The sequence below is a fragment of the Arachis hypogaea genome, chromosome 6, assembly GCF_003086295.3.
Source record: "Arachis hypogaea cultivar Tifrunner chromosome 6, arahy.Tifrunner.gnm2.J5K5, whole genome shotgun sequence".
Taxonomy (NCBI): domain Eukaryota; kingdom Viridiplantae; phylum Streptophyta; class Magnoliopsida; order Fabales; family Fabaceae; genus Arachis; species Arachis hypogaea.
In genome coordinates, this window is record NC_092041.1 from 112,599,180 (window position 1) to 112,615,444 (window position 16,265).

At 30.8% G+C, this 16,265-nt stretch overlaps 1 protein-coding gene across 2 annotated transcripts; it reads left to right on the forward strand.

Moving 5' to 3' along the window:
* The first annotated feature begins 367 nt into the window (after nucleotides 1–367).
* LOC112755782 (sister chromatid cohesion protein PDS5 homolog C) lies at nucleotides 368–8,270 on the forward strand. Of its 2 annotated transcripts, none has more exons than XM_025804078.2 (14): nucleotides 368–923; nucleotides 2,552–2,755; nucleotides 2,849–3,030; nucleotides 3,681–3,807; nucleotides 3,895–4,092; nucleotides 4,182–4,229; nucleotides 4,321–5,241; nucleotides 5,330–5,437; nucleotides 5,880–5,950; nucleotides 6,528–6,579; nucleotides 6,756–6,839; nucleotides 6,911–6,960; nucleotides 7,244–7,309; nucleotides 7,388–8,270. In XM_025804078.2, the coding sequence occupies exons 1-14, from the start codon at nucleotides 822–824 to the stop codon at nucleotides 7,872–7,874; spliced, it is 2,700 nt and encodes an 899-aa protein (XP_025659863.1). In that variant the 5' UTR covers nucleotides 368–821; the 3' UTR covers nucleotides 7,875–8,270. The 2 variants fall into 2 exon arrangements, with proteins under 2 accessions (XP_025659863.1, XP_072053814.1); XM_072197713.1 differs by having other exon boundaries at nucleotides 486–923; nucleotides 2,213–2,755.
* The last annotated feature ends 7,995 nt before the right edge of the window (nucleotides 8,271–16,265 follow it).

The following is a 16,265-nucleotide window of genomic DNA, read 5'->3' on the forward strand; positions in this document are numbered from 1 at the left end:
AAATTTGTTAACATCAATACAAATGTAACACAAAATAAAAAATATTGGTTACCTAATTTTTTTAATAATGTTTTATAATATAAAATTAAATTAAATTAATATAGTAAATTAATAATTAATTTACTTAAATTAGTGTTAAAAATTTAAATTTTATATTGTGTATGTAATAATTTATTGACTAATATTAAATAAAATTTTAAAAATATTCTAAAATATAAGGGATATATATAGTAAAATATATATGTCAAATCTTGCATTAAATACCAAACCAAATTATGGTAAAAAAGTTAAAAAATCCTGGGTGACGCAATAGCTACGTGGACCTCAAAACCACAAATGAAAATCCAAAACGCGGATTTCAAAACCCAACTTTAACTTAAATTCACAGACCCCGCGAGATCCGAGCCTCAATTCTCCTTTGAACCGCCCAAATTAAAATCCACAAAAACTTTCAATAAAACAAAAAATTAGTTTCCTTTTTTCCAATTCTCATTTTCTTTAACTCGCATATAAATCATTTCCCTGTCTTTAATTTTCTCACACAACCAGAAAAAAAAAAAAAAAGAAACACACTTTACTCTCTCTCTCCCCCCTCTCTCCGTTTCTCTGTATCGGAACGGAAGAAAGAAAAGTAAAAGAGAGGAAAAATAAAACATTGAGCGAAAAACCCTAACCTTTCTCTGTGTGTGTTCATTTCCGCATTTAGGGTTCCGATTTGGAATTGAGAGAGAAAGAGTGGTTTCTAGGGTTTCGATGGAGTGAGTGAGACAACGTTTGTGAGATCTGCGAAGAAGAGAACCCCCCTTGAAGGACCGTTAACAATGGCTTCTGCTGAGAGGCAGCTCGAAGAGCAGCTTCGTGAAGCTGGGAACAAGCTTCTAGATCCTCCTTCATCCGTCGACGAACTTCTACCTCTTCTCGATGTAAGCGCTTTCTTTTTCTTTTCTTTTTTTTTCCCCTTCAGTTATTTTCATCAATCGTTGTTAACCCTAAACCGTTAACAATGGTTTCCTTTTGCTTGTGATTCCATACCTGTACGGTATCGTGCTGTGTTGTTTGCTGAACCTCATTTTCAAAAGATTCGTGAATCAGTTTTTGAGTTGCAGATGTGTTACGTTTGCTGATTCTGTGTTTCTTCTGTTCTTCTTTTGAATTTGTAGAAATCTGATATTGCTCCGTATTCTTAAATTTTGTAAAAAAAATTTCAATTGTTTGCAAGTCCTCAAATTTTGATGCAGGGGGATGATTTGGAAGTGAATTAGATTGCTAATTTATTGTCACTTGAATGAATTATTTGTGTGAATGAAATGAAGCCTTTTGTATTTGAGATTCCGAACACATTGTCTCGTAATATTATTTTAGTATTTACACGTGTGATGCTCTTTTGCCACTTCTCTAGCCGTACTGACTACTGAGTATACAATGTGCTGGGATAGAGTGTGAGTTACATTAATATCTACTGTTGTCTGCTTAAGGAAAAACAAAACGTTTTAGTTGCCCGCATCTACTGACTGAGCTGATATAAAAGATTGATGCAAGTGGCAAACATGGAATTGTATGCTGTCTTGTGTAGTTTTTATTGATTACAGAGAGTTATTGTTCGGGATAGTGGAAGATACTGCTGGGTGTGTTTGGATTTCTCTTTGATAAGTAGCATTTGCTGTAGATAAAATTATTCTGTATTAGATTTCATTTTGGGAGAAAATATCATCGTATAAAATCATATGATAGCATAATAATTTTTACTACAAAACATTAAATGTTTGCTGTTAATGGTTGGTAACAAGGAAAATTTACTCATCCAGTCACTTAGGTTAAACATATGATCATGATATCAAATTTTAATTTTGAATCCATATATCTTATATTTACAAGTTAAAGTCTTGGCCACAGTTTTAAATTTTGGTTTTGCTGTGACTACTGCAATGCTGATACGGTGGGTGCTGCAACAGTGTTGTGGCTGCCAGAACACTGTACTTGGCTATGAAAAAGCAGGTTTTATGGTTTTAATATAAAAGAGAAAGAAATTATGTGCAAAATTTTTATCATTAGTGGCTCTTATGTTACAGTAGGGTGTTCTTATTTATGAAAAAGCCTCATTATACTAGTGTTTGTTGATATGCTTAATATTGTGTTGGAGAAATTACATAAATTGGTAATGTTCCACTGGCCAAACTTGGCTGTCAATTTTGATTCTTCTTAATGTCCACAGAATGATGGTTTCCTGTTTGGGAAAGCCCAGACTTTGACCTGAGCAAAAGCTGTCTTCCTATATTGAGTAGTATGTGTGTGGTTTTAGATGTCTGTTTCTTGTTCATTCTTTACCTACACTTAAGTTGGTCATTTGATGTTGCTGTTCTTGGAGAAAATTAGGGGTTGGGGGTTTTGAGAAATATTGCACATTTTGCAAAACAAAAGGAGTGTTCAATATTCTCTGAGAAGTGTTTAAGATGAACATGATTTGAAGTAAAGTCAAATCAAGAATTCCGTTTTTGATGAAACTTGATAATAAGGTTGATTGCTTAATACATGTGTCCCACTGGCACTGCAGCAAATTGAGAATTGCCTATCAAGGGTTGAACAGTCACCTAGCCAATCTACACAAAATGCACTCTCTCCGGCGTTGAAAGCATTAATTGCAGATAAACTTTTCAAGCATTCGGATGTTGATGTTAAAGTCGCAGTTGCCTCTTGCATCAGTGAGATAACAAGAATAACTGCACCTGATGCTCCTTATGACGATGACCAGATGAAGGTGTGCATGATTATTTTATACCACAAATTGGTTGGTGCTTCTTTTATCATGAATTATGTCTCAATTTTTTACCAATATAATTTTCTCTTTCAGGAGGTTTTTCAATTAATTGTATCTTCATTTGAAAGTCTGCATGATATGGCAAGCCGATCATATACAAAGAGGACTTCAATTCTCGAAACAGTTGCAAAAGTCAGGTCGTGTGTGGTAATGTTGGATCTGGAATGTGATACCCTGATTGTAGAGATGTTTAAGCATTTCCTGAAGTCTGTTAGGTAAGAGCTGCTGTATATAAAGTTCTTTGAAACATAATTTTTGATGATTTTATTAGTTACTTTATGATGTAATCTTTTAGAATATATTCTACCTAAGCTTTTTCATTCAGCTGGCAAGTTTTTGAGAATTAATTGCTATTGATTTGTCTTTTTAAATGATAATTATGTTAGTTTCCGGTGACTTGCCAGTGCCACTTGATTTTTTTTTTGTGTTGCTAGGTTTTGACATTTATTCCACTTTAATAATAATATTATTAGCATAGAAAAAGCATATAATATGAATGTCGGTAGTATTAGTATATGAGAACATTAATTAAATGAACGTCATTTTTACATATCTGTCTATTCTCCATAATAGAATTTCTTTTTTGTAACAAAAGAGATCCAAGACAATGTCCAGCATCCCAATCATTAGTTCTTAGCAAGGCATGTTACATCTTTTACTGATTGTTTACAATTGCTATTAGGCTATGTAGAATGAGCATTATCATTACATCAATCAAAAGGTTTTCTTTCCCACTAGATGGACTTGACTAGATTAATAAATTGATGTAATGGTGATATTGTAAAAGTGATAAAAATTTATTTAATGATTAGAGTTGGTGTTTGTAGTGTGAATGGAGTTGACAAGCTTGATTTGAAACTTACAGGGAGGAACATCCAGAGAATGTTTTTTCATCTATGGAAACTATCATGACCCTTGTTATAGAGGAAAGTGAAGATATTCCCCTGGAATTACTTTCCCCAATCTTAGGCAGTGTAAAGAAAGACAATGAGGTTGGTTACAATTCTTTTATATTTAATTATAGCACGTTTTGTTCTCAAATTATATAAATTTTCATGATCAATATCATTGTGATTCAGGAAGTTTTGCCAATCGCTCGAAAGTTGGGGGAGAGAGTCCTTGAATGTAGTGCAAGCAAGCTTAAACCTTCTTTGGTGCAAGCAGTGAATACATTGGGCATTTCTTTGGATAATTACAGTAATGTTCTTGCTTCAATATGCCAAGATACACCTGGAAGCATGGAGCAAAATGATGCATGTGCTACGAGTGAGCATGTGGTATATCTCTCTGTTTTTATCTTAATGATATTCTGATTCAGTTGGATAATTTTCATGACATGGTAGCTAATAAGTGTCTTATCTTCCAGGAAGGTGAGAGCAAATCAACGAAAGAGCCAGTTGAGGAGTCAGCACAGGTGTGTTCTTCTCTCTCTTGAGTTAATTTTTCTTTTTTCTCTTTTATCCTGGGCAACTGGAAACTAGAACATTTCAATTATGCTTCGCCAGGTGGCCGGGGAGGATGCTAAAGAAGCTGAACCACCCCAGCAAGATAGTTCTATCACTGGCAGATCCCCTAAGTCTGTCATGAGCAATGGCATTGCACAGGCTGGAGAAGAAGATGCTTTGGTAGATTCAAAATCTGGAAAGACGGAAGATGATACCAATTGTTCTAATCAGACAAAAGGTATTGATATGCCAGGTAAGGAGGAGCCCAATGATTTGGACGCTGGTAAACCCGACAAAAGTGAAAAAAAGTTGGTACAAGCTACTAAGAGGAGAGGAAGAAAAATCAACCCATCAGTAAGATCGGCTGAGCCTTCTGAGGGTTCACATCTTGCTGTCGAGAAGGAAGCTGAAAAACAGACCGACTCTAAAAGTGACAGAAAGGAAGTTCCCAGTTCTCCTCAACAAGATGGGTGTGTTGAGGCTGCAGAACCATCAGAGAATGACAAGGAGACTGACACCAAGGTTCCATCACCCAAAACAACTGAAGGTGAACCTGATATCGCTTCTCCTTCGCCAAGTGAAAACAAGGATGAAAACGATTCAAAGAAACATGTACGGTCCAAAAAGAAAGATAGCTCTGCAAAAGAAGTCACTATAAAAGAAGTGGCCACAGATGATGGTTTGAAAAAGGTGGATGAAGGAACCAGTGATTCAGAAGCAAAACCCTCCAGGCGATCAGGAAAAAAGATAATTGATCGTAGTTCTGATGGGAAAAAGACTACTGTAGCTGATTCAGATAAAAAGGGAAGCGGGATAAGTGATGCAGATGCTAAAAAGCAGTCAGCAAAGAAGGTGGAAGAAAGCAAGAAGGGTAGTGTTGGATCCTCCTCAAGGCAGTCGGAGGTCAAGAAAAAGCGTGCACCGGGCAAAGTGAGCTCAGATAAGGGCATAGCAAAATCTGCCACTAAAGATGAAGAGAAGGTATTTTGTCATTTCTTGCCCTGCTTTTGGAACTATGCTGTTATTTGTTCAGATTATATCAGTTTGTTTAGTAATGATTCTACTTTAGGAATTGGTGTTGTCACCCAAGCCCGCTTCAAAATCAACTAAAGATGACCATCCAGAGGAGACTCCCAAGACAAGTGCAAAGAGGAAGCGCACTCCAGCAAAAGAAAATGTAAGAATCTAGTTTTTTTTCTTTTTGAAATTATGACTTCGTGATGTATTTATTAGGGTGGATGCTCTATTGGAGTTTATTAGTGTATCTAGCAGTAGCTATGCACTGTCAGATATATGCAGTACGGTCAAATCCTGTTTGTTTCTTTCTCATTAGCTTGCTGTTATGGTGAAAGATTAGTAAGCACGGCTCAATCCATTTGTTTCCTTTCTGTGCCTTTTGTCTTTCTTCTAGGTTTATTCGACCTTTATAGTATTTAGTATCAGTATGGTAATTTATGTGCAGCCTACATATTTAATGTATACACCAATTCAAAAAAGTCTAATTCTGACACCCCCCCCCCCCCAAACACACACAAAACCCTCCTTCTTCTTGTGCTCGTTAAGTAGAGTACACTTACAACTCTCATTTTGGTTGCCTAATCTTTTGGCTTATGTCCCAGGAATCAAATATCAAAGATGGTGAAGGTCTTGTTGGTACACGGGTAAAAGTGTTTTGGCCAGATGATGACATGTGAGTACTTGGTGTTATTCATTTGCAACATGCTAAAACTGGAAATTAGATTTGAATTGGGACACTGAATGTAATATACTAGTGAATTTAGCTGAAATTTGCTATATGCAAGCATGTCTGCATAAGCTGTTTGTTTCCTTTATAATATGGTTTCAAGGCCCCCACACATGTCATCTTGATTGCTGCTGCCTTGATCAACAGTTATTATATTGCTTTATCTCATATTGGCAGTCTATCAAGAAATAGATTTATAAACAGTGAATGTTTCTGGAGGAGATGATGTTTCCGTGAACTCTTGGTATTCAATTCATCAACAGAATGTTAACTTTAGATTTCTCTTAAAGGCTTATTTCTTTCTTGTTTTAACTGCTTTTATAATCGCTGAGCATGCCCATTGGACTTTGGTAGAGAATAAAGAATTTAGTTGAAACAGGCGCTATGTTGAACTTTTTTATAAATAAATTTATTTGGGTTGGTTTTTCAGTCTATTATGTGCCTGTGTTTGTGCATAAATTCCCTTATCATTTTGGTGCAATTACAGTATAAAAATCTATTCTTGTTGGCATGTTCTTTACAGGTATTATGAAGGTGTAGTTGATTCCTTTGATCGTTCCAAAAAGAAGCACAAGGTGATTTTGCAGCTATGCCACCATCTCTTTACCCTTCCATCTCCTTCCTGTTCTGTCACTCACCAAAACATTTTGGCTTCTGTTTGTTGAATGGTTTCCTATTTGAGTGGTACATCTTACAACCCAGTCTATCTTAGATTCTTGTCTTTCCTGACAATCTTGATTTTTCCATTTAGGTTTTGTATGATGATGGTGATATGGAGATATTAAATCTTAAAAAGGAAAGATGGGAAATCCTTGATAGTGCTGCTCCAGATGGGGTGGGTCTCGTCTCATAATTTTAAACTCTCCTGCATTGCATAAATACTAATGACGGCCATAATGTTAACAGGAGGAAGGGAGCGAGCATAGAAGTCCTGATGTTTCTGATGATAATGACATGTAAGTGCTGCTTATAAGTCGTGTCGTTTATTGTAGAATATACTTATTGTTATGCCCCCCCCCTCCCCCCCCAAACACAAAAAAAAAATCAATATTGATTTGTTTCTGTGCTTCAAACCTCCGGGAAGCATATCCATGTGTGCTTGGTCTAATTGTTATACAGCTGTGTTGTGCATGTTTGATGGATATCTTGTTGTCACTGCTGTATATGGTTGGTGATGTGCTGTGGATTTGTTTGTCAGCTTTTATGTTTGACCTTATTTATTTTTGTCATGATATTCAGCCTGCCCGAGCCAGCAAAGAAGAAAGGAAAAACAAGTGATGGGAAAAAGGCCGCTTTTTCTAAAAGGTTTGTAAATGTTACTAATTGGTGTATGTTTCATCCCTTGATTGTTGTCTTATTATCTTCACTTCAATCTCCTTATAGTGGAGGAGCCACATCCAGCAAATCAAAGGGATCATCTGGGAAGTCGAGCCAGAAGTCCAAAGACAGTAGCAAAGTTGATCGCAAAACCAAGGACAATACTCCCAAAACAGGTGGCAGTAAATCTATTGATGCTGCACCGAAAGCATCTGGCAAGTCAAAGAACTCTGACGGTTCGAAGATAAGCAAGCCAAAAGATGATGATGTTAGTGTATCGAAACCCTCTGCCAAGTCTAAGCAAGAAACTCCGAAGACAGGAAAATCAAAGCAAGAAACATCCAAGAGTGCTGCTTCCAAATCAAAATCCACCAAAGGTGGGAAGTCCAATGGCACAGGCAAGATGAAAGCTAGTTTATTGCAGGTAAAAGATTCAGAGAGCGAGGACTCGGAGGGTTCAACCAAAGAGATGGAAGAAGTGAAGGTGAAGGCAACTAGTTCATCAAAGTCTGGAACTGAGGTGAAGAGTGGAAAGAAACGTGGAAGAAACTAAAGGTTGATGCCTACTTTGTAATTGTTCATTCCTTGCTGCTCGCTCGTCTTATGGTCTCTGCATTTGGGATATTATATGTTCTGGACCTTCTAGTGCGATCTAGGCCGTTCTTCATCTCTGTTAAATATTGTGGTCATGCCTTGATTATTGGTAGCATTTTATTATGTGGTTAGCCTAGTTTAGTGGTGGTAGGGGCTAGTATTTATTGTTTTCTTTCATCGCCAGATTTCTAGATGGATTTTGTTTGGAGTACAGTAGAAAAACATTTGGTTAGCCGTAAATTAAGTGAATGTTTTGGCGCTCGTGATTATTAAGTTCGCAAAATTTTCCTACATAAGTGCATGAATACATGATTACTTAGATTTAATAATAAATAGGTCAATTTTACTTTTCAAACAATGTGTTTGGTAACATTGAGTTAACGTAGCATTGTGTATGTTACATGCCATTATTAGTCCCTACGATAAGTAATTGTGGACTGGATCAAATGTGTTGACAAAAGTAGGTAATAATTGCTTGACTACTATAGTTCTCGATCTTATGCAAGTTTTTGGAAGTTAGGCCCACTGATCCCTGAAGTGCCACTGGAGGACCTTAAAAAGGGAAGTGTACCAGTCCAATTGTCCAATATACTTAAATTGGTTTTCAAAGAATTTTAATTTTTAAATAGAATACTTTGATTCTTAACCAACTTTTATTCTCTGCAAGTCTTTGATAATTATTTTTGTTAGATAAAATGGTTTCTTCGTCTTTTTTAATCAAATTTTTAATATGTATAATAGACAAATGAATTTCTAAAAATTCAATTATATAATATTTGGGATAATTCACGTCAATATGATGAATATAGTTTAAAATTATGCAAATATCTTAAATTAAAACTTGTTATATGTTCTATCATAAACACATGTATATAATTCAATCAGGGTAATTCGATTTTAGTTATTTATATGTAAATCGAATTTGCTTGATTTAATTTACTAAGTATATATTGTATTTGTGGTAAATCAAATCAGTATGTAAATAGTTAAAAACTTAAAATTGAGTTATCCTAATTTGATTTATATATATGTATGTAACCAGTTTTAATTTAAAATATTTACATAATTTTAAATTCTATTTATTTTATGCAACTGAATTATCCTAATATTTAGGTCAGATATTTTGTTGAAGACGAGATGTCTTGTATGAATTTTTAAAGACTAATTTAAAGTTTATTAAGAAAAAATAAAAAACATCTAATCAAATCGATCCAAAGAAGTCACCAAAAAAAAAAAAAAAATAATAAATCGATCCAAAGAGGGCAAGTAGTTGAATGGTAGCAAATAGCAATATCCTTTGTGTCGGTAAAAATCTAAATCTCAGTATTCCAACCAATGGTTGCCTCCCCAAATGTCGCAGCCTTTATGTCCTATCACCCTAATTCCCTAGAAGATTACACCACACTTTATTAAATAACTAACATGAATGGGACCCCCAACACTGAACAATCTAACGGCAGGGAATAAGGTACAACGACATCAACGGCTGTGACATAACCACCATCTTGTAATCACAGCTACTAATGCTGCCTTTATTACTTTGTCGTTTACTCTTTGTTTTGTCGTTTGTCATTGGAAAATGTTTCGTCTTCTTTCTTCTTTTGTCTTCCCAAAACAAAAGAGATAGGGCGTTTGGGTGGTCATCAGACTCGTCTTAATAAATGGTTTTAGTAAACGACAGAATGATACATATAAATTTCATGAAATAATCATAATATTTTTAAAAAAGAATATATTTATAATTTTAGCCCTTGTAATTATAAAAAAGATTTTTCTAAGAGTACTTGTCAAGAGTATTTATCTACAAATATTTTGCAAGTAATTTTATACATTCTCATATAAAATAAAAATTTAATTATAATATACTAATAATATAAAATATTTTATACAGTAATCGAGTCTTTTAAAAATAATGGGGCCATATCTCCCTCTTCCCAAATATTTTGTAAAATATATAGTAAAAATATTATAATTAACATGATAAGCTCATTTGACAAAAGTGTTAAATAACAATTTAAGGTATTTTTGTTCAACTTTTCATTTACGCACTCGATAATTTTTCAAATTCAACACGATGGGTTGTTCAATTCTTCACCCACCATTCACTCAATACTTATTTTTCAAATTCAATATGTACTATTTGGCTAATTAAAAAGGTTCATCATCATAATCATTACAATAATTTATTTATCTTTTTAATGTTATTTTATGTTTTATTGATTTTTATGGATAATTTAATTATTTATATTACAAAAAATTTGTTCTGATTCAATTATTAAAAAATTTAAATAACTTAATATGAAAAATACAATTTTAAGATATTTTATAATATTTATCTTTAAAAGAATTCATTTATTGTCATGGTAATGACAAAATATTAAAAAATTGTGATATTTATAAATTTTGTTTTTATATAATGCTGTTATGTTTATTTTTTGTTAAAATTTTTGGCTTTCAAAATTTTTTTTCAAGTTTGCTATTGCGTCCAATTATATGTTCTTTTTACAACAATTCACATAGTCAATATATGAAAGATAATTATTTTTATTAATGTGACATTACATCATTAGATATACGTATACAATTTTATTATATTGATAATATATCAAAATAAATTTTTAAAATAATGGCTTAAAAATTCAAAATTTTAAATTTTTCAACACAAATTTTATGCATTCGAAAAATTAACCTTATAAAACTCTTTTTTTTTTTTTTTAATTTAGCTAAGAAAGCATTTTAAGATACTTGTTCAAAGGACAATAATAAAAAATTGAGAATTTATTTGTGTATTAAATACATTGAAAATATATAAACAAATATTTTTAATGATACTGTTTTGTGATATTTTTAAAAACGATACTAATAGATGAACGAATCATTATTCAACCAAACTCCTAACAAATGCGCTAAAAGTACCCAAAACATATACACATTAATTTTCATATTTCTTTGCAAATGAGATATGATCGATTAACTATTTACTTAATTCGTTTATTCTAGTAAATATGATATATGTATTTTTTTTTTCCTTCAAGGGTAAATAAAATGTGTAATAATATATGAAAGGATTTGATTAACATACATCTGCTCTAAAAACACATTTCAAGAATACTATGAAAGAAAATCATTTATTAAAAATTATTGTAAAAATAAACTTTTATATTTTCAAAATATTAAATACATCTAAAAATTTAAAAATTTTCTATTATTATGTATGTAGCAATTTATTAATGAACGACAAACTTTTACATAGAACTCACATTTATAGTAGATTAATTTTTAATAACCAGTCCAGTTGAAAGATTTCGTGGGCATCCAAATCCCACATAAAAATATATATTTTTTTAATTTATAGAATTACATATATTGATATTTGATAACCTTTAATTTTCTTCTCCTTTTGTGTTCGTGTGTTTTTTTTTTATACATAATTTGAATTTTTATGTTTTTATAAAAAAACATTTTTAATTTTGTTTTGCTTTTAAAAAAATTTGTTATTAAACAAAATAATTTATAAAAGATGAAAATATTATTTTTAAATTAATAATACCACTCACTCTTAATTATACTTTTTATCTTTTTCTAAAACTATATACAATCCTTATATATATAAATATACATGACAAAAAGTATTAAAAAGTTTTGATATGACAAATAAGAATTTTAAAAATAATTTAAAAAAATAAAAATATCATTAAGATTAAGACTGCGTTTGTTTACAGAGACAGGACACTAAGATAGGAACATAGATATACAAAATCGTATTTGACAGAAGAGATATAGACAGAGATAATGTGTCCAGCGATACTAAATTAGTGTATTTTGTGTCCATCCTAATAGAAAAGATAGATACGGAGACACTAACAAATGACACAACTTATTTTTCATTTTTTCTTTTATTATTTTTGTTAATTTTTTATAATTATATTTTTTATTATTATAATTTTCGTCTCAAATTTTTGTAATAAAAAAAATAAATTAAATTTTCATAATTTATTATAATTTATCACCAAATAGAATATAAGAACATAAAAATTTATGTTTTTGTACTTTTTATCTTATTTTCAATGTTTTATCTTATTCTATTTTAAAAAACAAACGAGACTAAGTGTGGCTGTCAATTTGAGAATAACATTTTTTTCAAACTCTTTTAACGAGTGCTATTAGGCATTCCTTTAGCCAAATAAAAAAAATGGAAAAGATAACGTTCACAACATCATTATTGTTAATAATTTAAGTCTCTTTGGACCTTTCACACACCTCACAATAAAGGCTACTCCATCCGCTTATTGCTGTGTCTGTGAGAGAGAGAGAGAGAGGGAGAGAGAGATTTCAAGCTCCAAACTTTCTTTGTTCACTTCTTCTGAACAAACACACAGCAATATCAATTCGATGTTGTTCCTCATATTTAAGATCTGGATTGGACATACGTGTCATCCAGTTTGCATCAACAACCTAAAAATGAAGAGAGAGAGATTGATATTGTTTGTGTCAAAACTAGTTTAATTTCTTGCTTCTAGATTATGGCATTAGTTTTATACATATATGTAAATATTTTTCCTATATATATTTTTCCTCATCTCTTTGTCTCTAAAGTCTACTCTTTCTCAACTCATATGATGATGCACTTCTTGTTATGTTTCTTTATTTCTTTTTTTCACTCTTAATTTTATCCCTTTTACTTGTACGGATGCAGGTTCTTTGTCTCAAACCCTAATTTTTTTTACCAAATAATTATTGATTTTATTTTTGAGCATATGATGCATACATATAGGTTTTGTTTTCCTTTCCATTAATGTATATATATAACTCTTTGACTCTCTTTTCATCAGATCTGTAAAATTATGAGTTTTCTTTTCTTTCCTCTTCCCCCAATTTTTTCATCCTGGGAAGTTTCTAAATTTGGGAAATTATTAATTTGGCACATAGAAATTGACAGAAGAGAGTGAGCACACAGAAAATATATTGTATAAATTTATGCAATTTTTTTTGTGTGCTCACTACTCTTTCTGTCAGATTCTGTCCAAAAATTTGTTGTTTCTGGTTCTTATTTGCTCGTTTCAACCATTTTCTCTCTCATATATATCTCCCTCTCTCTCTCAATGGAGCTCAAAGACAAACATCACTGAGTGAAGCAAGTTAATTAATAGTTATGGTAGGGTAATAATATATTAATATCATATTATTCAACATTACTCAATATAATTATGTATCAGTACTTCCTTTTTGTTCATTAATATAAAATACATTTTAAAATATAAATTATACATTAAAAATAAATTAAATATATATATTTATATATAAAAGCTGATTTTGATAAATAATTTTAGTATGTATACTACATAAATTTTTTTCTACACTATATCATTATTATTATTATTATCAAGTGTATGATGAATCTAAACATTCTTGCTTGCGTTGTATTGATCCTGGTGATTTAGTATACTAGTCATAATTGTTAATTATTCAATTTTATTACTTATTCTAGTCATAAATCTCATTTTCAACATTATTAAAAAATAATATATGCTTTCTTTTTATGTATTTATTTATTTATTGTACATTACTTTTTTATTTTCTCATACTGATAGTACTATTTATAATCGTATTGTCTAATTATATATATTGATTTATTTTATTTTATTGAATTGCAATTGACAATTGCCCTTCATTGCTAATAATGCTTCAACTTTTATATTGGCGTTACCAAACTTAAAAGTCAAAACTCTGACTTTTGATGGTGCACAAGAAGTTGCCCTGATTACTATGCAGATCTTAAGCGACAAATTTTTTTTTTCTATACATGCGAAAATAAAAATATATTGTTACAAATATATGTAGCCTAGCATGGAATGGGACTTATATATATATATTGGTCCTCACAAGCTTTTTCTCTGGCTGTTCCATTTCACAACTAGTCTCTATCTCTCTCTATATATAGAGAGAGGATATTGGATTAATATGCATGTATGCACAACCTTGTATTGTTATATTTTTTAATAAATGTTTTATACAATTATTTTATTTATTATATAGTCTTCATGGTTTCTTATTATTACCCTTTAATTTATTTTGAATATATATAGAGAAATTATCTACATCTATATTTACATTAGGCATGCGTAATGTTCTGACGGACACATTAGGTAAGTGTGTGCTCGTTTACTGGTGTTGTTCTCACCTGAAATGTGGTTAGATATAAATTGTATTATGATTAGTTCTTGAATATATAAAAACCCTATGATTCATAGGGTTATTTTGTTGTTGAAGAGAAAATTCTATAATGCGTATGAATAAATTCTTTCTGTTACTTCAATTAGTTTGTTAGTTTAATTTCATTTTTTTAATTTTCTGAGAATTTTTTTATTTAAATCTGGTGAGTGCCTACTTTCTTTTTGAAATCATATTGAATCAGAACTCACGAGTAACATTTTAATTTGTTATTAGGAGTGACAATGGATAAGATAAAGTTTAAATCTAGTCTTTAACTCTAATTTTATCTTCGAATTATTTTTTTATTCAAACTTAATCTTATTCTATCTTTTTTTTGGATTTATAACTTGTTAATTTTAATCTTATCCGCCCTTAAATCGTGAATAGGGGTGTTCATGAATTGGCCCGGCCTCAAATTTTTTAGAGATTAATTTGGTATAATTTTACCGGGTCTAGGGTCGGATAAGGATATTAAAATAGATCCGGTCATTATTTCGGGTCGGGTACAGGCCATAGCTCGGGCCGTCCGAATTTGACTCGATAGTCCGGTCATCATACACAACTAATATTTTGTGTTATTAGTGATGGATGATGACTATTCTTATGTAGAATTTAAATATTGTAAATCTTAATATTTTATGTTATTAGTCATTATAAGATTATTTTAAAATGCATAAGACTTTAGACTAATACATAATATTGTATTATTTGTATTGATTTAAATATTTGGTGTTATTAGACAATATTAGTATTGATTGTGGTTATGCTTTAATTTTAGGTAAGGGTTGGTTCTTGTTATATTTTTCTAAGTGAATTTTATCATGTCAAATAATGGTTGGAGTCTTGGAAATTTGGATATTTTCACATGCTAGTTTATAAGAAGGTAATGTTAACGGTCTGATTTTTACCCAGTATAATCGTGGCTCGAAAGTGTGTAAGATTCATCAGGTTTAGGGTCAGGTTCGGGTCTAACAAATAATTCCGGTATAAATTTTGGGTCGAGTCTGAGTCACATCAAATCCGGTTTCACCCGACCCATGAACATTTCTACTCGTGGATATCTGCCGCAATAAGTAAGTTATAAAAAAATGTAATATTTAAAATAAAAGAAAGTCTAGGGGTCAATAAGTTTATTAAAATCTGACCCATATTTAATCATAAAAAAAATGAGTAATTTGACATCATTAAATATAATTTTATTATACTATTAAAAATATTAATAATGGTTAATTAATAGCTACAAATTATAAAATTGTTGACCTTCTAACACTTTATACTCCTCATTTAATAATCTGACAAGATTTTAAAATTATAATTTGATATTTATATATCACTAAATAGATTTAATTTTATATAAACAAAAGTGTTAAATTTCTAATTGATAATCTTATTTTAGTGATTTTTTTATATAAATGAACGATTCTTAGTAATATATAGATCGACATGCTTGATACCTAACTCGATGTAATATTATATAAAAATATGTTATAATAAGCCAAGGTTGAACCAAAAACTCGAGTATTTACGAATTAAAAACAGATAAAATTAGAGTTGATATATTTTCAATCCAAAAATAAAATAAAATTAAATTTTAATAAAAAATTTAACTCATAAATAGAATTAGAATTAAATTTAAATTCTACCCTACTTTATCTATTGTGGTCCTTATTTTATTACAGTTTATGTTTGTCTCTACGATGGTTTAAACCTAGGTGTTGACTGTTGAGGGCATTGAAGGGTCGAAGACTTGAAGTGTTAATATAACAATATCAATTAATTTCATTTTCATATTTTCAATAATCTTGATTGACTTTATCACTGGCACCTTGTCCTGCATAGTGCATAGTGTATTGTGCTTGTCAAGCCATATCTTTATTGATTTCTTTTTTAATTTTTTTTTTGGGTTTGCTATCTTATATTCTTAAGGCATAGATTAAGTAATGTTTTAATGTTATTTATTATATTTTTATGTATTAAAAATATAAAAAATTATTTTTGCTAAAAAAAAATAATAATAAAATATTTTCGTTTACGATATGTTTAATTTATATCCTTGGCCATAGGATAACAAAACCTTTTTTTATATATGATAACACAATAAAGACAAGGGAACTACTAGTGTACAGATGTAGTTGTA

Bases quoted from the DNA above. Each gene is read 5' to 3' on its own strand.
- LOC112755782 (XM_025804078.2), top strand. From the start codon at position 822: ATGGCTTCTGCTGAGAGGCAGCTCGAAGAGCAGCTTCGTGAAGCTGGG. The intron at 2,756-2,848 runs GTGTGCATGATT...TTTCTCTTTCAG, and splicing joins ATGACGATGACCAGATGAAG to GAGGTTTTTCAATTAATTGT. The intron at 6,580-6,755 runs GTGATTTTGCAG...TTTTCCATTTAG, and splicing joins GTTCCAAAAAGAAGCACAAG to GTTTTGTATGATGATGGTGA.